General features: G+C 41.2%; 1 protein-coding gene across 5 annotated transcripts in view; it reads left to right on the top strand.

Annotated features, from left to right (window-relative positions):
* The window catches only part of ZNF608 (zinc finger protein 608), a 153,330-nt gene that overhangs the window by 43,277 nt on the left and 82,465 nt on the right, over positions 1-27,588 (top strand). Inside the window, exons 1-2 of one of the 5 annotated variants that reach the window (XM_045837980.1) lie at positions 4,022-4,263; positions 7,602-8,691. In XM_045837980.1, coding sequence (XP_045693936.1) covers positions 7,783-8,691 — 909 coding nt within the window. In that variant the 5' untranslated portion in view covers positions 4,022-4,263; positions 7,602-7,782. Of the gene's footprint in view, positions 1-4,021; positions 4,264-5,938; positions 6,588-7,601; positions 8,692-27,588 lie in introns of those variants that run through there. The other 4 variants (XM_045837982.1, XM_045837979.1, XM_045837981.1 and 1 more) reach the window with 4 other exon arrangements.

Below are 27,588 nucleotides of genomic sequence, written 5' to 3'. Positions count from 1 at the left end.
TGTTATACAGTGCATGCAAATGTCCATATTCACAAAATGTATATTCGAATGCCTGTGAGTCTTCTATGGCAGGGTGAATGAACACTATGGGTGTCTCTCTTCTCTAACATGCTCCTCCCATCTCCAACCGGAAATGTTTCCATGTGCAGGGTTCTCTCTCTTCACTGGACATCTTCTTGGCACTTTATTTTGGTCCAGTGATATTTCAAGATACTGCAAAAATGTCCAATGTTTGATCAAGAACACTGCTCACCTCTTTTTGGTGACACTTGTCTAGAGGTGGATATTGTTACAACTACTCCACAGAAACTTTAATTGGAATTAATAAGCAATTTGAGAAGGCAGAGAGTTTTATTCAAAGGGCCTTTCACTGGCAGGAAGTTAGGATGGTACCTGTAGCTAAAACCAATGAAGATCTTCTGGTATTTGTGGGGGTGTTTAATAAATCCCCAATTCAGCCCTGGCTGGTGTAGCTCAGTGGATGGAGCGCGGGCTGGGAACCAAAGTGTCCCAGGTTCGGTTCCCAGCCAGGGTACATGCCTGGGTTGCAAGCCATAACCCCCAGCAACCACACATTGATGTTTCTCTCTCTCGCTCTATCTCTCTCCCTTCCCTCTCTAAAAATAAATAAATAAAATCTTAAAAAAAATAAATAAATCCCCAATTCGATATTCCCTAGAAACCAGGGAGGGTTGCCTGCCTGATGCCTTGAAGCAGGTCTCTTCATAAACAACCCTAGACAGGTAAGAATTTTTTCTCCACAATCTTTGTTGACCAGTCAGAAAGTTTCTCATTTTGTCTGAATTAAAGTTCCTCTCCCCATGAATTAAGCCCATATTCAGGTAGGTTTTATATGTAACTTTACTTTCCACATTTTCTCCTTGACCTTGAGTAAATCTCATGTTGATGTTAGCATAGATTTAGAAGAGTTGGGCCCAGGTATAGACAAAAATAAAAATCCCAGACATTATTTCATATCCTTAATAATATACCAAGAATCAGAGGAAATACACACACACACACACACACACACACACACAAACACAAACACAAATGACAACAGGGTTTTCCTGTGTTACTGCTCAAAGCAAAGGCCTCCTCAGCATTATGTAATTCTGCCCTTAAAGAGGAATAAAAATCTTGTGTCAGGACCTCCTGCTCATCTGTTAATCAATGCAGTAGGTACAGGGGCAGAGCTGGTGGTGGTAGTTACTGGAGATGAAATAACACTCTTTACCTGCTCATACTCCTCTTAACCCTCCTAGACTCATTTGCAGACAGGTCCTGCCCTTGAGTACATCCTGTGTCAACACACACTAAAATGTAAAATTACCAAGTGCACATGTTACAGAACAGTGTAGTAGGTATTATCAACTATGTGCATATGGATATTAGTAGGGAGACAGGTGTATTCTGTTATCTCGATAAGAGATAAACATAAAATTGTCTTTCCTAAAATATAATCGAGCTTACCAATTTTGTGGAAGGGGTGGCTTCGATTTTCTAAACTGCTGATTATCTTAGGGTCAGCCATCAATTAGCTGATAGCCCTCTGATGTCTCTTGATTGGCCCTTTTGTCAAATAATACAAAACAAACATGCAAAGCTAGTGTAACAACCATGGTTTATTCAAGTCTCTTGGAAGAACTTGGAGGGCAGGAGGTATGGGTGGGTGCAAATGGAGTGTGGAGATGTGCTGGGAGGAAAATGCATGAATTATTGAAATGGTTTGGTTAAATATGTGACTGAGCTGGGTGTAAGCATTAATCTTCAACCAGTTGGGTTTATCCAAAGGGGTTAGGTCAAGATCATTTGAGTATTAGGAAGCCTACATGTTGTTCTTCCCAAGGGAGTATGTTGGAGGAGTGTTTTTACCCTTTTCCAATTTTACCAGGTCTTATTTTCTATGCCTTTTGAAGTCCAGGTGTTTTAAGAGCTATAGGTTTTTCCAAACTGATATAACATATGGGGTAGCCATGGACTTCCAAGGCTGAAAGGTAGATGATATTCCAGGGACACAGAAAGTGTTCAAGAGTGATCTAGTCCTTTGAGGAACCATGGTTCCAAAAGAAGAAAAGTTAGAAACCAGCATATGGTCCTGTCTTACTGTCAACAGGACCTACACAAATTGTAAAAGCTGTACTTTAAAAAACATGACACGACATCAAAGCTAAAGTGGAGGGTAAGTGGATATCAGATCTCTAATTTTCTCCATTTTATTTGTTAATATACAGCTTTGATTTGAATACAAATCTATTTAGGGAGATCTAGGGACTATTATGGTTTGCATTCCTCTAGTTAATGTACCCCAGAAAAGAGTGGAAACTGATTTTTATTATTGTTTGCAGCATCAAATCTAGTTCATGTTGGGTTGTGAAACAATTAATTGGCATTTGTGTGTGTGTAACTAAATGTACTGAAAGGTAAAACAGGAGTCAATAGACATTACTTAAAACATGACAAATATTTTTATTGATCCACAAAGTTATCACTGAATATTTACATCATAGACTATCTTCTGCTAGCAATAATTCACTCTATAGGTCCATTTGACTCCTTAAGACAACTCTCTTAAATTGTAATTGTCATGTGGAAATATACAATCCCAGTAGCTCTAGATCTTCAAGCCTTGGAGTCCTGATGCTTTCAATTAAATCCAGAGCTCCGTTTGACTTTAGAATTTTCATATTATAGCTCCTTAAGTACTGGAAAATAACAATAAAAATAAAAAATATAAGTATTCTAAAGGCTTAATATATATAAATACATTAGCTTAAGTATGTTAGCTGTTACAATACTGAACTTATTTCATACTAACCTCTCTTATCCTGTGACCTCAGAGTCCTATTAACTTGGTTGCTGGCATTTGTCCCACAATAAATTCTAAAATATTTCTCTATTCTTGGTGGATTGCCCTCTACAGTAGTCAGAAGATTCTGACATTCCCACTTCCCAAGGTAGGGTTAAAGATTTGGGGGAGGCACACGCTGACAATCTGTTGAGTTAAAAATGCCGACTGGAACTGTTTAATGGGTTAATCCTCCTAGCATATTTTATCTCCCACAAGTCGATTTAAAAAAATGAGGCTGGCCCGAGGTGTGAATATAGTTGGCTCAGTCCTTATTTTATTTTGTATTTTTTGGGAGCTGCCTAGGGCCAGGTGGGAAAGATTTGTTACTAATTCCAGGGAAGAACCATTCACTTAGTGGTGGTTAAATGGTTGCCAGCTTTCGTACTCCAGTGCTGGTAGAGCAGAAGACTGGAGACAAAAGGGTTACTTGTTTCCCCACCACCGCCTTTACCCCCAGATCGATTTTTCTTATTTAATCAGCGAGTAAAAAGAGAGACACAGGGAGGAAAAAAAAATGGAAGAAGGGCAAAGTTGGGGGGGGGGTGGAGGTTGAAAGCCAGAAGCTGCTATACAGAAAAATAAGTCTTGGGAGTTCACGCTGCCGAGTCCTTGCAACAAGGAAGGGAAGCCAACAAAACGCTCGCAGTCATCTCTACACAGCCAGCCCCCCTTTTCTCCTCGCTACGCGCTAGTGGCTCATTTGGCTTCCCTCTGCCACCGAGAGATCACATACATTATTTCCCCCAAGATAACACAATCAAACTAGTATTTACCGACATCCTCTCTTCTCAGCCTGTTTGAGATTTGTTTTAATAAATAAGTGTTTTACGTGAATGATGTAGTAATTGAAACGGGCGCACCATTTTTCCCCCTTCTTACTGCAGGAGGCTCCTCTACCCCAATCTGGATGGAAAATAAAACGCTTTGTCTCCACAACCACCCCCCACCGCACCCCCACCCGCTCTCAGTGTGTGTTTTATACGTGTGTATTTCTCAACCCCCTACAGTAGCCAAGAGAAAGCAGCTAGCCAATGAGAGAGCCCAGTTTCATAAAAGCTGCTCTCTGATTGGCCCGATGCGAAAGGGCAATGGGAACAAAGAAAAGTCCCTTTCAGGTATAGAGGCTGAGAGCTTCTTTTGCTCCACTCCCCCTGTGTGTGTTGTGTTTCAGTCCTGATTTCAGTGTTGCAGAACAAGCTTGTGTGTGTGTGCACCAGGGGGATTTTTGCTTTCTTTTTATTTTAATTTTTGCTTTTATAAAAAAATACACAGGACAGTCTGTGACATTTGATGGTCCATCTTCTTTAATAATAAATTTGTTGAAGAGATTATAATTTCCAAAATAAAGCGGCTGCAACCAAACACATTCAATGCAGTTAGAAGGAAAAGGTCAACTCGATCCAATACAGACTGTAAGTACGGTTGCGTGGTGTGTCTCTATATAGCACTTAGCGGGGACTTCATGCAGGGGAATGTGCGAGTTTTATGCATTGAAATGAGGAACTAGTTACAGGGTTTGGCTTTTGCATTGAGAACAACAACCCAAGAACGGTGAATTTTAGCTAGTGGAGGGTGAAGCATTTGTAACTTCACACAAATTAAGCTTGACTGGGCACTCGGGGTAACTTAGAGTAAATTACCTTTTGGGCTCTAACCCAAGGAGAATAAAAGTGACACAGTTCCATATCCTGATCTGCAGTGTCCATTCCGGACTCACCTCACCTCCTCCCTCTCCTGTTCTAGCTGGGCAAGACCTTCCAAACCGAGCCAGGAAAATGGGGGCAAGGGCAAAACAAGACGATTTCAGTCTCCTGTCACATCTAGTGCCCAATAATTTAATATTAAACAAGGAAATAGTCACCCATTACATCTAATGGTTATAATGATCATTTTCCACCTCCTTAAAAAAAAAAACAACAGACAAGCAGCAAAAACACCATTAAGAAAAAGCCCCACCCAACCCAAACAAACCCACAAATAGTAACAATGGTGTGTTTATTACAGGACCTGGCTTGGGAGCTAGTAAAATATTTTTCTTTGTTTAAGACAGGAGGGGTCTCCTAAAACCAAAGTAGCTTAAAAAGTGCCCTCCACCTTCGACTATGCGTCCCTATCCCTGGCCCCTTGGGAAAGCCTACAAATTGGAGATAAGTTGAGGAAAGGTTTATAAGGTGTTTCTTTAAAACATCTGCTTGCTCTTGTGCTCATTACATTTCACTCTTTTCGAACTTCCGAGAGCCTAGATCTGGGAGAAATGTTTCACATTCATAACTTGTAGCTGCGCCCACTGCAGGGGGGTGGGTGGGTCGGCGGCGGTGGGGAGAGTGTGTGCAGGGGGAGGGGAGAGACCTTCAGCTTTTTTTTTTTTAAAGACCAGATCAGTATTTTCTTGATACGCTTGTCACCATTTTTGTTCTCACGACAACCAATTGAGCCCTTGATCCTCACGTGATGTGAAAGGCTAGCACTGTAACAAAATCGCTCCTTTTAGATGGTTGGTTGTTGCTAACTCGCCCATCCCCCCTCTCCCAGCCCCGACATTTCCAGCAAAGCGACTCTCCACTTCCAATCCATCAACAATTCATTACTGCTTTTAGCTTCCAAAACGCCAGCTAATTAAAAATACTAAGCCAAGCTCTGGGGCCATCTGACTAAACACGGGAGGGGGTGGGTGAAAGAGGAGGAGAGAAAAATAAATAAAAAGGAGACGCACCGTTTGCTGCGACTGTAAACCGGGAAAACTGTCCTGGAAAAGGTCGCCTTAAAAAAAATCTTTTTTTGACTCTAATTATCGAATTACCGCCTGACTGATTGGCTTGAGCGACAGCGGATTTTCCCCCCTCGGGGACTATACTAGGAACTCGGTTCCTTTTTCTTAAAACAACATAAAACAGGAAAACATCACATCCTTTAGGTTTCGAAGGCTGAACCAATTTTAAACGCCGTTATTTTCCCTTCCCCTCCCCCCGCCCGGAGCGAAAGCTGTTATAACTGGTTTATCGGCTCACCGAATCATCTGCTCCCCTCCCCCTCCACACCTTTCTTTTTTCCCTCTGGCTCCGCTTCTCGTCCCTTCCTTTCTTCCTCCTCCTCCTTCTCTCCTCTTCTTCCCCCCTCCTTTCCTCTTAAGTTAGTTCAAGAAATCAAATCTGTCAGGACGGGCGGAAAAATGCCACTTCCCGACTAACAGGCGGAATCCAGCCCAGATTTTCAGTCCTTTCTTCTTATTCTTTCTTCCCTTTCACTAATTTATCCCGATGTTAGCACATTCTGTCTTGTTACTAGCGGACGCCTGTAGGTTTGCTACATGGGATCATTACTTACTGATCACGGTGACTCTGAAGTCTGGAACTGAAGGCGGAATGAGAAGTTGGGAAAACTTTTTTCTCTAAACTCGCTCTTTAAAAAAAAAAAACTATTATTCTCGATGCTTGTTAAGAGGAGAAAAAAAACCTTTGGTGCTTCTGTTGTGAATGTGAAACATTATCTTCCAGCTGTACAGTGACACATTTTTTTTTTTTAAGGAGAAAAGGACTCCTGATCCGTTTGCCAAAAGGGGGGTGGGGAGGTGGAATAATGTTATCGAGTGATTATTCTGGCTGAGATGTGTTGTTTGGTTTCTTCCTTCTTGATCATTTGGTGTTTAAGTAAAATGAGGCACAGGCTTGTTTGCCGAGTGGAGTGGGAAAGGCATTTTGATTTGCTGGCCTAATTAAAAAATGATAAAGGATTAAAGGTAAGCAATGTCTGTGTGTGTGTATGTATATTTATTTATTTTTCTTGACAATCAACTGTTAAAAAGGGGCTGATCCCTTTAAAAACCGTTTTAACTGATCTTTGTCAAACACACACTCATTTGCGGTCATTGAGGCCACCTTGGCGCAGATCACTTAAAGTGTATGTCTTAATCAGCCTCCCTGTGCAGTCAGTGGCTCCGTATTTAACAGATGGAGCAAGTCTGTGACCTAGGACTGTGGTAGAGTTGTTTAGATGTATTTTTTTTTTAATCGAAAGGCAGATATTTTAGTTTTATTTAACACTGTCTTTTCTATAGAGAAATGCTTTGAAAGACATGTATGTATTTCAAAAATCAAAATTGTGTAAACTGTTGGGGAAGAAAAGATAGGAGGAGAGGGGATGTGTATGGGGGGGAATTATTGGTTGTTTTTTCTGTTCCTTACTGGGAACAAAAACCAGATTGCCCAGATAATTTGTAAAAAGAAGTAATAAAATTAGAAATAAGGAAAATTTAGCAACATCATTCTTAAACTAACCTCAGAGAACTTCCACGGTCTGTTTTTTTAAACTGTAAGATCTAGGACATGTTCAGGGATGTTTAAAGCTGTGTTCTCCCTCTCGCCTGAGTGTTCAAGCTGTGTATCCGGGGCTGAGATATCACTTGTATGTGTTAGAAAAAAAAATCTTAAGCTCTTTTCTTTCCTCTTTTTTTAAACCTTTCTGGAACTGACTCAGATCCTTAAGATATTTTAATGCCTTAAAAAAGTGATTATCTCTGTGTTGTTGCTAAAGGGACTTTTCTTTTTTAGCTACTGTAAGATGCTTACTGGCATGGGTATGTTTTGGGGGGTTGGTTATTTTCCTTTATACTTGATATCGGACTGTGGAGACAATACATGAGGCACCTTACTCTCCATCCTTCCCTGTACCCTTTACTGACTCCCCAATATTAATCGTTTTTTATTCTGGTAACACCCAGACAAGAAATATTCGACTTTTCCCCCCTTCACAGGAAAAGGTGGACCTGGACTGAAGGGTGTAAAATCCCTGGACACATTCCTGGGCAGGAAAAAGAAGAGGAAGATTAGAAGATTTTTTTTCCCTAAGAGAAAGCCCAGCGGAGCTAAACGAATGTCCCCTCATCTCCAAAGGAAAGTTCATCGGATTTTTATTCTAGAGAGCTCATCTTCAGGATGTCAGTGAACATTTCTACTGCAGGAAAAGGTGTGGATCCAAATACAGTTGATACTTATGACAGTGGCGATGATTGGGAAATCGGGGTTGGAAATTTAATAATTGATTTGGACGCTGATTTGGAGAAGGACAGGCAGAAATTTGAGATGAATAATTCCACCAATACCACTAGCAGCAGCAACTCTAAGGATTGTGGAGGTCTGGCCTCCAGTGGGGCCGGTGCTACCACAGCCTTAGCTGATGGCCTAAAATTTGCTTCTGTTCAGCCTTCTGCTCCCCAGGGGAATTCACACAAAGAGACCAGCAAATCAAAAGTGAAAAGGAGTAAAACTTCTAAAGATGCTAATAAATCTCTGCCTTCTGCTGCCTTGTATGGGATTCCCGAGATCAGCAGCACTGGCAAGAGGCAGGAAGTCCAAGGGCGCCCTGGAGAGGCAACTGGCATGAATTCAGCGCTGGGTCAAAGTGTGAGCAGCGGCGGCGTCGGCGGCAACCCAAACAGCAATAGCACCAGCACCGGCACCTCCGCTGTCACCGCAGGGGCGGCCTCCTGCGGGAAAAGCAAAGAGGAGAAGCCAGGTAAAAGCCAGAGCAGCCGAGGCGCCAAGCGGGATAAGGATGCAGGGAAATCCAGGAAGGACAAGCACGACCTGCTTCCGGGCCACCCGAATGGCAGTGGCGGCCAGGCCCCTTCTGGGGGGCACCTCTATGGCTTTGGGGCCAAGAGCAATGGAGGTGGCGCGAGCCCCTTCCACTGCGGGGGCACTGGGAGTGGCAGCGGCGTGGCTGCAGGGGAAGTTAGCAAAAGTGCCCCGGATTCAGGGCTCATGGGAAACTGTATGTTGGTAAAGAAGGAAGAGGAGGAGGAGGAGAGCCACAGGCGAATCAAGAAACTGAAAACGGAGAAGGTAGGATAAAGTCGCCTTCCTAGATCTCCCACTTTCCTCTTTGTGTGCATTTGTGTGGGTGTGTGAGGGGTTGTGCCTTTGTGTGACTTTTACACTTCTTAGTTGTGTTTTCTGATTCCTTGAGATATTTCTATTACGTGCATCCTTTCCCTGAAGGTGTGGTCGGGGAGCTTACTTGGGTGCAGGGTTGAGCTCTTGCTTTTCCTGCTGCTGGTGCTGCTGTTGGTGCTGCTGCTCCTGCTGTTGGTGCTGCTGCTCCTGGTGCTAATGTTTGGGTCCCCAGGGGGGAGGGCCTGGGTGTGCTAAGTACCTTTTGCCCTGCAGAAGGGCTCCTGGCCAGTCAGCCAGTGGTAGTGTGCTTTTAATAGAAAACCTGTGCCTGTACCCACTTGACTCTTGTCCTGGTTTCTCCTCTAAGGAGAACTGTTTTTCTGTTTTAATTTACACGTCCTAGTATTTCTGTAATGTGTCCTTAAGTGCAGGGTTCACTGTCCCTCCCTGGTGAGGTATGTCAAGGATGCTCACGTACAATCCACTCTCAATCATTTATTTTTTTAAGGATCTCATTCTCAGATGGGTTGCTTTTATTGGTCCTGAATTAAACACCCACGTTGGTGTTCCTGGGTCATTGGTTTCATAACTGTAGAAAGACTGGAATGGTTTTTTGGTGGCTGCTAGGTAAGACTTCAACCCTTGTTCCCTCACCCAGTTTTTAGCTGGAGATTTAAGAGTGTTACCATTTAGATTTCTAGCTTGACTGAGAGCTGAAAGGCTGCTTAAAAAAAAAAGTGAAATAGACTTGGCAGATTGGTGTTCCTGAAATGTGCCCACAGAGCCAGAGAATACTAGAGTTATATGTTGCATTTAAGCAGTGGGGATTGTGGATTTAGGCGATTTGGACCCTTCCTCCCATCTTTGTCATTGTATTCAAGTCCAGTTAGGCACTGCCTTGGAAAATCCGCACCCCCCCGCCCCTCGGTTCTGTGCTTGGTGCTGGATGCCTGTGACTTCCTGCTCTGGTGATTGTTGTGTGTTGAGTGAAGTCCCAAAACTGAAGGTGTTCTGTCCACTGAGTAGGTTGGGAGTGAGCTCGGGGTGTGAGTGATGTTTCTATAAAACTTATCTTCAGATTAATTCTGCAGGTTGTGCTGACGCAAAATTCCTATCATGTGTTTGTGGCATGGTTTGGAAATATGCTAATTAAGTAATTTGATTTTTGCTATATTTCTCACTTGATCAGAAGTGTAAGATGTCTTTGGGTAAATGTTTTGTGTACAGTTATTTGCTGCTTTCTGCTTAAACCATGATACTTGTGTTCACGTGTGTATTTAAGATTTAAGTTGGAGTACAGGAATGAAGTTTTGATTTGATGATTTTAGAAGTTGATGAAGGTACATTGGAGTGTAGATAATGCCAAAATCGCAAAAATGCTCTGAATGCTTCTTTTTATTCATGTCCCCTTGATCAGACAACATTGATGAATGTCAATGGAATTTTTCAAATCCCAGGTTTTAATTCTTATGTTTTAATGTGTAGTTTCGCTGCATTTCTGCTAAAAGGCATTCTGAAATCTTCTTATTACTTAGTACAGTAGGGCATTTACTTTTGTTGCCAATAGTCTTCAAATTGCAGTTCTAATCTGCTCTAACTATCTAGATGAATTGCCCTAATCCAGTGCTCACAATGGCTGTGGTTAAGGAGTCAGAGCCATTTGATTGGATTCACTGCTGCGTGGAATGTGGGAGGTACTGCCCTTTTGCATTCCCCTTAGCCTTTTAATCTTCCAGCCAAATGTTCACATTCAACAATTTTGTTTAGCTGGCAATCGGAACATTTCAGTATCTCAAAGCCTGCTGTCATGGCAACTGAGATTAGAGTGTGGTGTCGGTTCTCCAGTGTTTTGTGTTCTTTTTACTTTCCAGTCACAGAGGAAACTGGATGAAGAATGGAAGAATTAAATTATTCATATCCATGTAACTCATCTTCAGTCAGCGCAGTATAAATGTGATAATATGAATTACATAAATGAAGAGCAAACAAGTCACGATGGGCCTGCGATGGAGGAGGAGAGAGAGCTCCGTGCATTCAGTTCACTCCACTGGCAACTGAAGGCTCTGGTGTGGGCGAGGGGCACTTCAGGGATAGCTCCCAGGGGCTCGAATCCTGCAGTGTTGGCCACTCTCTGTCGAGCTGGGTTGTTGGCTCTGGAACACCGTTCCATTAGGCTCTCCTCCCCACCCCCACCCCACCCTAGCCCAGAAAGGCTTTTCTTAAGAATGCTCTCTCATCCTTGGCACTCAGGTATGGCACTCCCCACACAGATGCCACCCAGGGAACGGACACCTAATTCCCCTAACTTGTGGCTGTGTAAATTAGACTTCAATTTAGAAAATACTTACTAATGGTAGGAGGGATACCTATCTAGGAGGTTAGGAGGTAAAGACTTAATAGGATGAGTGTCAGCTGACAAAGATATTTCAACAGAGGCATCGTGGAGACAGGTTTTTTGACATTTGGTGTACAGTGTTTTAATTTTGGTCTTGTTTGATTATCTGAGTTTGTGAAGGGCTAGTGCCTCAAAAGTGAAGATGATTAATTTGCAACAATCAGATGTGGCTCGTGATGGGCCACATATGAAAACCAAAGGGTGTGTGTGTGTGCACTTTTTTTTCTCTTCCTGGTTCACAGGAGATTCATAAGACTGGCTGTCACTGGTTAATTTTCACAGCATGCTTAAATGTCTATTTTTGGTGTGTTTATTCTGTTTCTTCACTACACAAAGTCATGTAAAACATGATAAATTGGACCTCATGAAACCTAATTAAATCAATGAGTGTTCTACTCCTTTATGTGGAAACCACAAGTATGTTGTAAAAGTCGCCACTCCCTTAATACGTGAACAAAATCAAAACATGCCATAATTCTAAGATGTTTGAGCTCTATTTCTATAGCCCATTTTGTGGTTAAGCCACCAGTGACATGTCTGAATAAGTAGATTTGACGGGTTGGCTTTTGGTTGTTAAAACCTGCTTCTCTACCTTCCCCCTCCTTTCTTTTGAAGCATAATAGCCTGTGTTGAGGCTCTTCTGTATGGATCCTCCTTAGCTGTCTTAACAGTTTTGACTTATCAGTCACAGGCATTTAGCTGGGCTAAATGGTTAGCATTACATAGGTTTATTTGATTGCTGGGACATTCAAAAACACATAGGCGACTTTTTAAAAACAGTGGGTACTTAGGCATGAAAGGCAAAGGAGATCTTACAGTTGTGTCTTAGGGTTCTGACTACTCAGTACATGTCCAGAAAGGAGAATTGTTTCTCCAATATCATACTGCTTTCACTAAGCTGGTCCTTAACAGCCTAAAGGTGGTGTCTGCAAATGGATCTGTCTATAAAGGATATCATTCATTGTATTTTATTCTCTCGTAGAGGCCTTTTAACACTTCGCTAGGAAATTCTGGCACATTTTCTGAGTGAGTGTGAGCAGTTTAAGAACATATTTTGATGAATGAGTTTTGTGGACGATATGCCTTTCCCCCTCAAAATAGTGCCCCCTACAAATTCTGCTTAGAGAGTGCAGTTTATCTACTGTGAAATAAAGGGGCAGAAAGGTCACTTGCTATAATTAAAGAACAAAGTCCATTGTTGTTGGACAACAAACTGTTTTGAAAGCTTCACAAGGGATTTGGCTGTTAAAAACGTTGGTAACTAAGGGTAGCTCCCAATCAGCATTGATCTGGCTCCTTTTCTATGGGCTTCCTCTGAGGGCGATGTGACTTTTGAGGTGGGTGCAGCAGGGCTGCCCTTTCCCCAAGGAAGTTTTCTGCGAGAAGCCATGCAGCTTGGAGAATGTATATGACGTAGGCACGTCACTGAGTTCTGAGCAGAGTATTTGAAACCTGCTAGGTTTGCTGGAGAAATTTAAAAAATCCACGCAACTGATCACGATTGAGCAAAAAGAAGATAAAGAACATTTAGCAACTTTTAATAACTTTGCAAATAGTCTGTAAAAAAGGGGTGGGGAGGAATTGATTGTCCAGATGTCACAAGGTTAAGAATGCTCTTCAAGTGAAATTGCTTGGCTGCAAGATGGTTTTAATTAGAGTGTTATAAAGACTTATTTTTCCTAAGCAGCATTTTATAGTTAGTAAATGAAATGTATGCCGAAAGTGCTAAGCAGAAATCTCCCTAACCACAGAGGTGTTCAATAACCAGATTCAAACAACATGGAAAGTACCATCTGTTCTTCGTTTTCAGCATGAAAAACAAGGATTGAATGGCTGAGATTTGCCCCAATTTTGACTGTGTCTGTGCATGTTTTTTTTTTAATTTAAAAAAGTTCACCTGGTACTTCATAGAAACTTGAAATTGCTGTAATATGAGCAACACTGTGAAAACACATGTTTCTACATTTATTTTAACCAGTTCCACTTTTATTTAAAAAGATTTCCAGAAGCCCAGCCATTGAACACTTTCTAATGGTTATTCAGTTCCTGCAGGCAATCACAACGAGGGGTCAGTTCTTCAAAGATCTAACCATTTAGTCAGTACCTGCATTATTCTGTCAATTTTCCCCCTGGAGGCAAAGGGGGGCAAAGGCCCTCACAGGCGAACTCTGGTCAGCGTTTATCGGTTAATCTAATTGTAGGTGATCGGGCTGTGGACTGGTGTTTACTATACAGAGAACCTTACTCTCTTTAAGAGCTGTATTCTAGGACTGTTGATAAGGAGGAATATATTCTTTTAATGATGATAACTTTTTGAGTCCTTGACTTTTAGAAGCTGAGCTTTTTGGTTCTGGTTTTAGTAAGAGCCCTGGATAAAGCATTATCGGGCCTTTGTTTGAGGTCTTTTATAGAGGCTAATGACTGGGCTTGTGTCTCCCCAAGATAAATGACATTATCTCCGAGAGGGCTGACAGGAAACAGACATGTTAATGGTGAAGCTGCGGGGAGGATCTGCTCGGGTTCTGACAAAAGAGTGGAGAAGGGACCCCTGGTTGTGGTCATTAACACATAATGCATTCTTGCTCTTCCTAAGAGGCCCTTGATAATTGGAAAGCTATTTTAGCCACAAGCACTTAAATCATAAGTCTACTACTCCTAGTTCCTGTACATTCTTAAAAGTAGTAAAGTAATGTGTTTTTTATTAACAAGTGTGTTTTTTAAAATGGTGGCACTTGTGGGCCGGGTGGTAGTGATATTTGGGAGAGCCGAGCTCTTGTCTTTATCAGATGGGATCTCTCTTTAGTCTTTCATCATTGCTCAGTCATCCCTCTGCTTTAATACAGCAAGCAAGCAAAAAAAAAAAAAAAAAAAAAAAGTGAGCCCAAAAGCTAAGAAGAAATCATTTTCATACTTGAAGATGTCTCACAGGAAAGGGATAAAATCTTTTTTTGTAAGTGGGGGGAAAGATTTTGCTCAGTGATTTGAATTTGATGAAACCTGCCTTTTGAAGTGTATGTTTAAGAAGTCATGGGTATAATTGAGTTTCTGTGCAGTTTAAACTCTGCTTCTTGAACGGAGATAATTGCCATGTTGAACACACTCTAGAGGTGTAGAAGAGGTGGAAGGATCATGTTATTCTATTCTTTAATATTGAACACTGGAAGTTTTTCATAGTAATTACTGTAGCACAACGTAGTTTTGATTGCCAGCACTCTTGAACTTGCCAGGGATCTGAACATTACGGGTTTTGCTTGAATACTAAACAGTTTACTCCTAAATTACATATTTGTAGTGTAACATTCTCGTAGAACATGGAAGCCAAAACTAAGGGATACCTGGCTGTCCTTCATAACAACATTATGGTGGAAATAACCCTTCTTTGCTAGGATTGTTGTCAATAAATAATAATTCCCTCTTAATCTGTACATTTAAGGTTGTAGATCAAGAGAAAAAGAATGACTTAAGTCATTGTTATAGACTAACACAGGGATCACACTGGTGCCATGTAACCCTGGTAGTGCATAGGTGTGTGTATATAAATGTTATAATTGCATATATAGATTGCTGGGTTGGGAGTGGATTGAGAGTATTGCGTTACTATAGGCTTTCTTCTTCTTTTTAAACAAAATATCCCTGTTGATTTCATGTTCATTCTGCTGGGGTGGGGGGCAGGAAATGAGTCCATTTGTGTCATTCTCTCTCCCACCTGAAGTACCACTAGTGACTACTATTCTGTGTTGCAGGTTCTTTTTAATTTAAGACAAAGGTTTTGGTAACTGTAACAAAGTTTTTGCAACTGAATGAAAGATTGTTAAATTATTCAGTCAATTGACCAGCAGTTGGACTTTGTAATGTTATTTTGAGAGGTCTAAGGATATTTAAGACAGTGAGACCGACACATTGCTTCTGAAGCTGAGACCTGTATATTTTCGAAGGTTTGGTTAGAACTACCTTTGGGTTTTGCTTGAAAACCTGAGGTGGTTTCAAAGCAAATAATTCTCACATTTGGATAGGTCAGTGGGCCTTGAACTACATGGTACTCATCTGATAATCAGAAACCTTCTGTCCCAGACCTGCCCACCCCTTCAGTGAAGCTAAATGAAAATTTTAAAACATATATTATAGTTGTGAAAGAGAAAAGGGAAGGGTGTTTTGGTTACAGCAAATGGGTTTGAAGGGATGAATAAATACTACTTCTGATTTTTCAAATTTACTCTCTTCTTTCTCCTCCCCACCCCCACCCCATTTGATTGTTATTCACTGTGACATTCTAGCTCTGCCACTGAGCATTTTTCTTTTTTTGCCTCCTGGGAATCCTCATTGTCAGCTAGCACCTTAAGAAAAATGTGCCTACAGGGACATTTAGGCATATTCCAATAATGCCATATGAATGTAGCTTTTACAGTTTAAAAATATATTGATTATATTTTGTGTTGTACATAATGATTTTAGAAAGCAGATATTTAGGTTGTGGAATTGGCTTATTATGTTAACCGGAGAGCAGATGGCATGTTGCCACAGACGTATAATTTTACTTAAAGGGACTTTTAAGGTTTTGATGTGTTTTCTTTTCCTCTTATTTCCCTGATGGCTTCTTTTTATTGAAGGGTAACTTAAGGAGACCTGGTAGCAATTTTACTGCCTTCCCCTGACAGTTTGAAATAATAGCTCAGTCTTTGGTTGCACTGATCTTCTACCAGTCAACTTGATTCTGGTTTTTGTCATGTGGCAGTGAATTTAAAAAAAGAAGTGTTTGTAGTATGTTTTAAGAAATGGACTCTTTTATATGCTTCAATTAGCAACAGACGACAAAGTCACAATTGGTCACACTTTCATAAACTCTTAGAAGTCACTGTTTGTGCGTCCTTTTGATTAAAGAAAACGCCTGGTCGGTTTCTTGGGAAAGTACATCTGGCCCTCTAGGTACACCTTTTTGTCTTTCACATTAGTCACTGAAGGTGCAAAGGTCATGTCTAAGTTGTTCCTAGTTAGGTTAGCAAGCCTTCCCCAATCTGAAGGGCTGTAGTCTTTTTGGTTGCTACATGCACTGCAAGTTTGAATTCACTTAGTGTAAAAGTATCATTTGTTTTTAATGCCTACATTTTACAGTTTTACCCATTTTCCCCTTAGAACATCATTAGGATGAGTTGGAAGGCACCTCCTAATTTTTTTGCAAAGTGTGCATAAGCCAGACCAGATTACTTTTGGATTTCCTGTCACCTCCTTGGCTGATTTTATGGATGGCTCATGTTAAAAGCAACAATAATGTTTGAACTGGAAGGGTTGAAGCCTCAGGTTTTCATTCTCATGGAGAACTGTTTATTTGTGTGTGGTTCACCACAGTACACGGATAATGCTATCAAATCTGTGCTTTATTATAGGCTTATGCCTAGCACAGCAGCACTTGAGTTATGTGTTTCTGCGTTTTAGTTTTTTTGCCAATTCTTTTGTGATGGAAATGAAATTAGAACTGAATCTTTGCAGCCAAGGGGAAAATAGGCACAGCAAATAGAAATTGTCCCTAGAGCCAGTTCAGAAGTAAGCAGTGGTGATTTAAAGAAACATTTTTTTTTAAGTTAAGTGAAACATACAGAAAAGTGCTTCATTTAACTTTTCCGTGAAGATCGCTGGAAGATGAGCCCACTCCAACAGCTAGGCTTTATCCCTTTATATTCTTTCACATCTTAAGTAACTGATTGAAAAAAAGCAATTCACATTCCCAAACACTGCAACCGCTTTGAAGGTGGAATCTGAGTAAGTAATATTGTTTGCTTCTGCTCCCCAAAGGGAACAGCATGATTTTAAAACAGAGCAATGGAGCTTTTCCGCATCAAACTCCATTTGGCCAATTGCATTTACATTCCTTGCCCAAATCCTTCACCAGCCTTTCCAGTGATGCTGCAGCAGATGCCAGACACTGAAGTAGAAAGCGAGCAGCTGTTTCCATTACTCCATTGCTGTATTATCCTCCACAATCTGCTTTCTTTTGCTCTCCCCTCCCCCACTGTTGAAATAAAGAAACCTCTCCCTCTGACTTTTGTGTGCTCCAGTTTATCTGTCTGCAGGTTTATCTTATCTGGACCCCTGGTTTCGTCTGAGGGCCTAGTTTATTGTTTCCCAGCGGGAGCCTAAGGAGCCCCCGAGCCCCGGGGGTGCAGCCCCCAGGCTGTGCGCTCCCTGTGGGGGGCATTGGGGGCGCGCAGCCCACAGCCTGGACGCGCCCTTCTTCCCTCCCTGGACCCGTTTATAGCCCTGAGCGCTGTAAATCTGTCAGCTCTTCACGCAGCCCTCACCTCTTTCTTCATTTGCTCCAGCTTCTAGTTTGACAACGTTCCCCTGAGGCGGAATTCTAATCTGCTTCCAATTAGTTGCAAAATGTGACTGAAATTTCCACATTATGACTGCTGTTTTACTTGCACGCACACATCTAGAAACAAATTAATGCTCTTGAATATTTATTTTTTTGAGCCGTTGGATTTACTTTAAGAGGAAGAGTTTCCAACTGTTGTGGAATGACTTCCAGGACTTGTATTTTTCCCTCAAACCTCTGTATACGGGAAGTCTGTCCGTAAAGTATCCAGCCACACAATGTGAAAAAGAGACATTTATTGAAGAAATTATAAGATACAAGAAACATTCTACATGGAACAATGACACTTCAGTCCCTTCCAAGTAGACACCTTGAGACCTCACACAGTTCTCCCAATCGCCAGCAGCAGTCCCATCCTAGTTTTCTGAATCTCATCGGTGATCTGAAACCTCTTCCCTTTTAGTTTTGGGAAAAGCCAGAAGTCACAGGGTGCCAAATCTGGGCTGTAGGGGGTTTGAGTCACCTGGGTGATTTGATGTTTCACCAAAAAACTCTGCAGGGGACATGATGCGTGAGCTGCATGTTGTTGTGATGAAGCTGCCAGTCACCAGTTGCCCATAGCTGTGGCCTCCTGAATCATCTGAATAGTTTCTGTGGAGGAGTGTTCAAGTTTAACACAAAATTTGATGTAGATTCGTTGCTCTACTTGCTGGGTCATTTTGAATGCCACAGCCACACAGCACACAGGCTCACTCAATGGCATTTACCGTCCCCACTGATGAGGACAGTGAAGTTGTCATTGTTTACACATGCACATTCCAGTCCACTCTCCCTCGGCTGTTGCACAAACCATTCTATGTTAACAATGGCTGGACTTTTTCCAGACAGAATACGTATAAATATACATCACAACAACTAGGGTGGGGTTCCCCCATCTCTCAATAAGATTTTTCCATCTTTTCAGCATTTCTCAAAATGTATTACACACATTTAAGTTAAGTGTTATAGTATTTCTGAAACAAAACAAGGATGTTTGACTTGAACAGAGGGGTCCTGGTGCAGTGTTTTAATAGAACACAAATGTACATAAATTAACTTATAAATATAGCTTAAGTATATTTGTCCAAAATACAAAATACTTGTAAATTCTTTCATTGGATATTCAAAAGCTATAAACCCAAATAAACAAATTGGGTGATTAACTGGCATAATGTATACAAGGGCAGCACAATGTTAAAGATGTCGTGATGGGCTTTAAGTGTGCCTAGCTACAGACCACATCCTTTAGAGCACGCCCTTCGAAGCTATTGGAACGTTTGGGCTGCAGTAGTTACGGTGACTTGTATTCTCTTAGCAAAATGACTGGCTTTCTGTGACTTTACATAATCCTGTTAGGAGAATGTGCTGGGTCCTGGGCTTTGGGGGTCATTCAACTTTGAGGGAGATCATTACCCAACTCTGTTTCCTCCTTTGTAGTGATTTTTTAAAAAAAAACAAAGATATTGAGCCCTGGCTGGTGTGGCTCAGTAGATTGAGTGCCCGTCTGTGAACCACAGGGTCACCGGTTCAATTCCCAGTCAGGGCATGTGCCTGTGTTGCAGGCCAGGTTGCCAGTTGGAGGTGTGTGAGAGGCAACCGATCTCTTGCACATCGATGTTTCTCTCCCTCTTTTCCTCCCTCCTCTAAAAAGAAATAAATAAAATATTAAAAAATACAGATATTGATCTGCCTGATTATATGTAAATATTAGAGTTCTTTAAATCTTGGTTGCTGAGAAGGTCAAGTTTAGCTGAATTTATTATTTGTCTTAAAAACTTTTCTCATATATTGGCAAATTCTAGTGCAAAGGCAGTGGGTCGCTGGCTCAGTATTTGCAGAAAGGAGGGAGGTACTCTTAAATTAAGGACTGGAAACATTCAAATTTACTGGTGCATTTTGTAGTAGCATTCAGTCCCACCATCTGGGCAGATTCACATCAACAGTCATAATGGACTTGAAGGAGGTGTGAAGAATTTTATTGATGGTCAAGTGTTGATCACATTACTTTGTATTAGTTTCTAAATAGCACTTTCACATGTAAATAGATCAATTGTTTTTTTTTTCCCCAACATCACTGTCACATTTCATCATAAAAACTCTATAATGATTGATTTATTATGTCCTTTTTTTACATGCCATTTTCAACCTCTGTAACTCAGAGGTAGAGCATTTATGTCACTTCATTTAAAACAAAACATTTTTTATTATATTTATTATATTTAGGATATAAATTAAATTATTTTATTTGAAAACTTTAAGCTATGCCAAATTCCACAAAAGACATAAGAGTTCTCTTTGGACCACTTCCTTTCTTACTCAGTGACGGGTAGTAGAAAAAATAGCCAGACTGAAACCCTTAAAAAATTTAAAATGTGGGCCTTTAAGATTGTAGAGACCTCCTACGTTTAAAAAAAAAAAGAGCTTGTTGCCCCGTAGTGAAAGGCTTACAATAGGCACAATTGTGCTAGCCCCACAAGTCCTGGGGTTCACTAATTATCCTTTAATGAGGTCAGTCTGCCTAGGCTTTTTCCCTACCTTGGGAGGAAAATCACACAAGACAGTTGGAGTTCAAGTGGATCTTGCTGTATTTGCAACTTAGCATAACTGCTTTGAAGGTCCCCAGGGTGCTTAATTGGGGCTGGGCATTTTTGTTTTGGGGGAGCCTACACACAGCTCCCCACTGTGCGAGTAGAAGCCACTGTGCATCTTGGAAGCATTCCTTGCTTTTGTTGATGGTGCATAGCTTTATAAACTCCAAATGAGCTTATTGCCTTTTAACCATTGGGAGCACTAAATAATGGAAGAACCTAGAAGTCTCTGGGTTGGGTAGCTGCCAAGCAGTTAAAAAAAAAAAAAAAGGAATGAATGGTTTAGTTGTAAGGCGAACCATTTGTTTACAGATTAAGATTTATTCGGTCACCAAGTCCTATGAACCGGGAGGTGGAAGAATGAAACTGTAAGGTATAGGAATCGAATGCCCAGTGTTATGTTTTGTGATCAGGCTCAGCTGTTTTACCCATTTTTCACAAAAGAAGAAGGAATGAATGGTTTAATGATGAGAACTGCCTGGCTAAGTATACTTCTTCAGCTGTGAAAAGAGAGGAAGAGGAAGGTGGAGGCGGGTTGTCATTTCTTTGCTGCCCTGTCAGGATGCTAAAAATGGAAGGTTCTTCCAACTGAGAGAGGGACAATGGCTGCTGTTGAATTTTCCTGTTTGTTCAAATGTCTGGGAATGGTGGTGGTGGCAGTGATGGTGGTGGGGGCAGGGAATAAAAAGTAGAAAGAAGGTGTGTGGCAAAGGGGGTGGTTGGTGGGAGAGCCTTTGTTAAAATGGCTCTAGACAGTGCACTTCTCTTGCCTAACTGGCACCCTTTATGGAAATTCCTCACTATTTTTGTTAGCTAGGGGTCATGGTACTAAATAGAGAGGAACTCTCCAACAAGGGCAGTGAAGTGGTATATAGCATGGGGCGGTGTGTGTGTGTTGGGGGGGGGTGGCTAAACAAGGGAGCACAGTTGCCAGGCATCCAAAATTTCAGGATGCCTTCTTTTTTTGAGAACTAGATTCTATCTAACCAAAAGTCATAGCATTTGTTCCTGTTGTGGTTGCAGTCTGCCCTTCCAATCCTTTCATAAATAACAGGTTTAAGGAAATCACTAGTAAAGTGTTGTTTTCTGGAAGTATTGTTTTCAACACTCCCCAATTTGGTTTTTATTTTTACATTAATCTTGGGAATGAAACCCTTTATCTCAAAGTGCTCTTTTGTGTATAAACTGTCACTCTAATGATAACCCAGCATGCTTACAAGTATTGTTTCTCCATGTCTTTGTATTCTGTTTGGCCATAAGAAAGCAAAGCCCATTCCTTCTGTAACATTAAAATTACTTGTTTGTCACTTGATACATATTAGATAAATAGAATGTTTTAATATGTTAAAATTATCTTAACATGATCTTGTTTTTCTCCTTACTAAATTCTGGACTGTTATTTGGTATCATGGCCCTTTTGCAGTGGCTTGAGTTTTTAGTCTAAATCACAGTGGATAGCTTCATTTTACAGACCAATTTTTATTTTATTTTTTTGAGCTGTGATGGTGAGCAAGAGGTGGGTAAAAGGAATGGGGGAGCAAAAAGGGTGTAAAGATTTAGGTTTAAATGGATTCAGCCTTGTCATATTAGTGACTTTCAATGTGCTGTTTTCCCTCCAATGCCTTTTTATTAATATTTTCTACATCAGTGAAGAAAGAGACTGGATTTTATTTGTGAGCATCCAACATAATTTTTAAAATTTCAGACTTTTACATCTTATAAAATTTAGCACTTTTATAGCCATTAAGTAGGCTAAATTTCTGTAAATACATCTTTATAAAATCATGCAAAAAATTGTTTTACCAAATAGGAAAATCCCTGCCAATGCTCACCAAAATCTGACTTCATTGAATGTTGTTTGACTGTTAGTGTGTGCTCAACCTAGGTCTACTTAGCAAACCAAAACAGAGTTGCCTAGATAAAAAACATAGCTCATGTTAATATTTGGGAGAGCCTAGAGGCTTTGCAAGCTTGAAATCTTTTTACAGTTTTAATCCCTCTAGGAAAGAAAGTTTTTGTTTTGTTTTTATCAAATTGTCAGTGTTGCCACAATGTGAATGTTTCTGAGGGTTCAAAAAATGATGTAAACATACCATATTTGAGTGAGTTTAGTCCTTCCTTGCTCACATGTACATAAAGCACAGGGGAATTGGTGCTGAGCTTCCTGCATATTAACAAGGGTTCCACTTGTGTCTGGTTCCTTGTCTCTAACCGCTCTATGGGTGCTATTTAAGGGGATGCTCTTTATTGCCCACATAAAATGTGAAGGGAAAAATGCTAACCTTTTAAAGATGCTCTGAAAATGATTTTTATAAACCTGCTTACACCCAAGTCTAGTACTTTCTATCTTAGCTCGTATTAGAGGCTTAGTTAAAGTCTCCTTTCAAAGGCTAGCGTATGAATCCATAAGCATGCTATAAATTCATGTACATTATTTCCCGGTAAGAACCAGTGTTTTCCACTTAGCCAGAGTTAGTACAGCTCCGGAGTTGACTTCCAGCAGAGAATCCCATCCAGTTGTAGATTGATGGCAGTTCTGTCATAGCTACTGTTATTTCCAGGTGATTAGATGGCAACACGAAATCATTTGCCCTTGCTGGATTTCAGCTCTGGAAGCATATTAAATCTTAAACACGTTGAATTTTCCTTTTCTGACACTTATGGTGAAATTTGAAGATGTTGGAACACTTTTGTACTTAAAAAACCTAGAAAATGCCTAGTTTATTCAAATGACATTTGTACTGGTGTTCAACTCATAGATACAGATCTCTTCAAGTCACCGGAGGATCTGCTGCACACACTCTGGAAGTTAAATGGTGGTGGGAAAATAGGTTCTGTTTTACCTTCTGTCTGTAAAATAATTTCTGAAGGTTTTTTAAGAATTTCATTTTCAATCTGTTGCGATTCACTTTGGGATCTACAGGGATATTAATTGTACAAATATTCTGTGCAGTGAGGTACGTTGCCTCCATGCTATTTGAGCCTGAATGTGCATGCATAATTGGGGAGATTATTGGAAAGAGAGGGTTTGGCTGTGGTGGATGTGGTTTAAATTCTAGCACTGAGCATGGCATTTACTTTCTCAGCTTACCCACAAAGTCTGTGACTAATTTGGTGAATGTGAAGATTTTAGTCCAGATGGTTAGGTTTAATTGTAAAAACTGGAAAAATTTCAAAGTTCCCTTTTGGGGGAGTGCGGGAAATACCAACTAAACAACAAAAAAGAATGGAAAGTAACTACAAGTTACTAAATATAGCATATTTGTATGTTATGTGTTTATAAACACACATAGACACTTTATGTATATATACCAGCGATTTTCAACCTTTTCCATCTCATAGCACACATAAACTAATTACTAAAATTCTGCAGCACACCAGAAGATATATTATCTTTTTTGCCAGGGTGACAAAAAAAGAGGTATAGTTTTGATTCATTCACACTGGATGGTTATCGTTGTGTTAGCTGTCGTCATTTTTTTATTTTTTAAATTTGACCATCTGAGGGAAGAGAGGTCAGTGCCCTGACTGCAGTCGGGGATTGCACCTCTTAAACATCCTTGTGGCACACCACTGTGCCCCTTGTGGGGTGTGGGCTGAAACACACTGATACATGCAGAAGTCAAGGGGAAGCTGGAGGACTCTGTTCTACTGGTTTGCATGAACAGATAGGATCCAGAAGAAAGTGATTTTTAATGTTTATTGATTTAGTATGTCTGTTTAAAGTGATTTGGCCTTTCCTGGGCTCAAAATAGGTCTCCTCTCAAGTGTGTTAAGAACTTGCCACTTCCTGTCACCCACTCTCTTCTTGGTTAGAGCGTTGGCAGTTACTTCAGCAGACCTTAGGGAATACCACCCTTGCCCAGGCTTTGGCTCATGTCCCCTGTCTGTGATACTTTCTGAGGCCTGGGCCAGCCTGTTCTTGTGACACTGCAGCTGTGAAGCTCAGAGAGTGAGTCAGTTTGCAGGAGGGGGCGGTTAGATGGTGATTAGTGCTTTCGGAACACTAGCCTGCTTTTTGGCATCTGTTTATTTTTCACAGTTCTTGGATTTGATGGCCATGCTGGAATGAATACAATGATCTGAGCTGATGCTTTTAAAGCTACTCAAGACTGTTTGCTGGTTGCTGATAGAAATTGGGCCCTCGCCCTGGCTGTTGTGACTTAGTGGATTGAGTGCTGGCCTGTGACCTGGGAGGTCACAGGTTTGATTCCCAGTGGGGGCACATGCCTGGGTTGTGGGCCAGGTCCCCAGTTCAGGGTACGTGAAAGGCACTGGTCCATGCTTCTCTTGCCCGTGTTTCTCTCCCTCTCTTTTGCCTTCTTTTTCCCTTTCTCTAAAAATAAATAAATCGTTTTTTGTTTTTTTTTAAAGAAAAATTGGCCCCTCTTCTCTTTTAGGTGGGGATACCACTGACCTGAATCTTGGGCCAGTAAATTAGCTTTGAAGGTGGTGGCCTACTGGGGATCTGTAGTGAACTTTATTTGTACTACCTAGAATTATTAAGTGAAATGGAGGGAAGAAGAATAATGTATCATGGACAGGAGAAGGTTAGACCATGAGGCTGTCAGGAAGATCTGCTTTATTCGAGTGGAATGCCTGGGGTTTATGGCATAGTGATGTATAAGACAAGCAAATGGATACATTTCTTACACAGGGATGGTAATAAGCCCAAATATTTATATATAAGCACATTTCATAATATTCAGAAAATGTAGAGAAATGAGTGAAATTTATGTGTATCGTATTTACCATGTATCTATTGCTTTAACATTTGATTATCGAGTTCTCAGCATTTTAAAATGGTACAAGGAGTCCTGGCTGGCATAGCTCAGTGGATTGAATGCAGGCTGAGAACCAAAGGGTTGCAGTTCAATTCCCAGTCGGGGCACGTGCCTGGGTTGCAGGCCAGATCCCCAGTGGGAGGCATGTGAGAGGCAACTACTACACATTGTAGTTCCTTTCCTTACCCTCTCTCTAAAAATAAATAAATAAAATATTAAAAAAAAGAAAATGGTACAAGAAACAAGCTTGAAGCTGTCTCTCATGGTAAGGAAGATGAGCAGCGGGTCGGCTGTACCGTGCTCGTGATTTTCAGATGATGGAAATCAGATGGTGTAATCTAGGCCAAGAGCAGGTGCTTCCCGAGGAGCAGTAAGTGTAGCTCTGGGAGGATGTTATTGTCAGTAGCAAGGGAGGATGAGATAAACTAAAGGTCAGCTGCCTGAAAGCAGAGGTGATCCTTGCTTTGATCCCCTTGGCTAAGTTCCTTTTTATAAATATCTTTTTTACCTTCTGATATGCCCCTGTCTGCTTAGGCCCTAATTTTTATCCATTTATCAAGATCTTTGCCCTCCATTAGCAGTTTGTTGAATGACCCTCATGGTGACTTTAAGAGGGTGCCACTGCCTCACTGGGAGCGGACTTTTGAAAGCTGAAGGAGTGGAGCTCAAATGTGGGGTCTCTCTTGGGGGAGAGGCAGGAGCACTTTTATGGTGTTTTAATCACACCTGTTCTGCACCAAAGTCTGTTTCTTTGTAAAGCTGGTTTGGGAGAGAACCTTTTCTGTAGATGTTTCCTAAAATATCTGAAGTTGGCAATAAGGTGTAAGTGATAAGTTTGAAGCAGGGTCTGACATTGCTTTTTTTTTCCCTTTCTGATTTTACAGTGGTATATTTTAAGGGACTTTTTTTTTAAGAGTTATTTATTTATTTTTAGAGCAGGAAGGGTGGGGGAGAGAGAGAGAGAAACATCAATGTGCGGTTGCTGGGGGCCATGGCCTACAACCTAGGCAAGTGCCCTGGCTGGGAATCGAACCTGTGATGCTTTGGTTCACAGTCCGTGCTCAATCCACTGAGCTATGCCAGCCAGGGCAGGGACTTTTATAACTAATAGAAGGAACGTGGTTCCAGTAGGTACCAAATAGGCAAATGAGCCCCTGAAGATTGATTCTGCTATTAAGTTATGGGATGAGTCAGATTTGAGAGCGGTATTCTTGTTATACATTGCTATTTTCCTTCTTTATTAATACATATATTTTATATAATATGATATATACATATACATTTATCTGAGTTGTGTTTTCTTCCACTGCACATTTTTAATATACCGGGATAATTTGATTTGAAGAATAGAAATAATAACAACAATATGTGTAACTGAGATGATTCTGTGATTCTTTGAGTGCACCTGTACAAGTTCAAAGTGGAATTTCAAGGACACAGGTCAGAATGAGAATGGGTATGATAAACCCACTGGTGTGCTTCTCATCTCCTCTCAGTTCACAGCAGGCTGGAGTTCCCCTCAGCAAAGGAGGGGGTTGTAGTGCTGAGAGAGCACACGGTTGTGTATTCTTGGTTTTGGAAATCTCGGCACGTTAGGTAACAGTGGAGAAGAAGCTCATTGGAAAAACAGAGTGGAAGATTTTGCCTACTTGTTGTGAATTTTGGTTGACTTTTCTTTAAGACCTTGGGCATTAGGAACAGGGTGTAACAGATAGGGTTGAAACAGGGTCTCGTGTAGCTATGGTTTTGACGCCCTATTATAGAGTACTGAGTGAAGTGTAAACCTGAGATGAAAGAGGAAAAAATAAATTGAGTAACTGATGCTGACTTGAGGGGAATCAAAGCCTGGACTCCCATCCAACTGGATGTTTGTGCTTTTTTTCTGGATGTGCTTCTTAGGCTCCCTCTCGGCTGACTGCATGTGCTGTTACATCCACCCAGGTAACTCACTTGGAATGTGTTTTGGACAGGCCATGTGCAGATTGGATTGGGAGCTGGGTGCAGGCCAGATCACGCAGGGCCTTTGTAGGCCATGGTAAAGAGTTTGGATTGTAGTTTGAATATGATGAAAAACCTTTACAGAATTTTGAGCAAGGGAGTGACGTGATTTGGTTTATTTATGAGCACTTGCTCTTGATTGCTGTGTGGAGAATTGATAATAGAGAGGCAGGAAGGGAAATAGGGAAGTCAGTTACAAGACTTTTTCAGTAGTCCCAGCGAAAGGTTGTCAAGAAGTTGGTGAGAAGGGTGTAGATTGTCTAAGGTCATGAGGACAGGACTTGGGTATGGTGTTGTGATAGAATGAGAGTTAAGGATAACATCTCCAGTTTGAGGAGTGGGTGGAATTAGCATTTAGAATACACTTTTGATGTAGTCCATGGCTGCCAGGTGACGATGCCCAGGTGGATGGTCAGTGCTGGAGATGTAGATTGGGGGAAGTGGGCCTTATAGCTACCTTAAAGCTTACAGCTTATAGCTTTGGCAGAGGTCACCTGGAGAGCATTGTGGGAAAAGATGGGGACCCAGGGCTGAGCTGTAGGGCACTGGGGGAGCCAGCATTGAGTCCACTGTGGAGGAAGAAACCCAGCCAGTCTGGTGTTTCTGGCAAGCTCGCAAAGAAATTCTAGCAAGAAGGGTGTGATCAGATGTGTCAAGTGCTTCCAAAAGTCGGGTTAAGACCAGACTCAGAAGACTGTTGACTTTGGAAAGATGACTGTTGTTGTTGATCTT

This window comes from Phyllostomus hastatus, unplaced genomic scaffold, assembly GCF_019186645.2.
Source record: "Phyllostomus hastatus isolate PE091 unplaced genomic scaffold, TTU_PhHast_1.1 phas_contig_254, whole genome shotgun sequence".
NCBI classification, from domain to species: Eukaryota; Metazoa; Chordata; class Mammalia; order Chiroptera; family Phyllostomidae; genus Phyllostomus; species Phyllostomus hastatus.
Note: the sequence above shows the minus strand (reverse complement) of the source record. Positions and strands in the feature narration are given on the sequence as shown.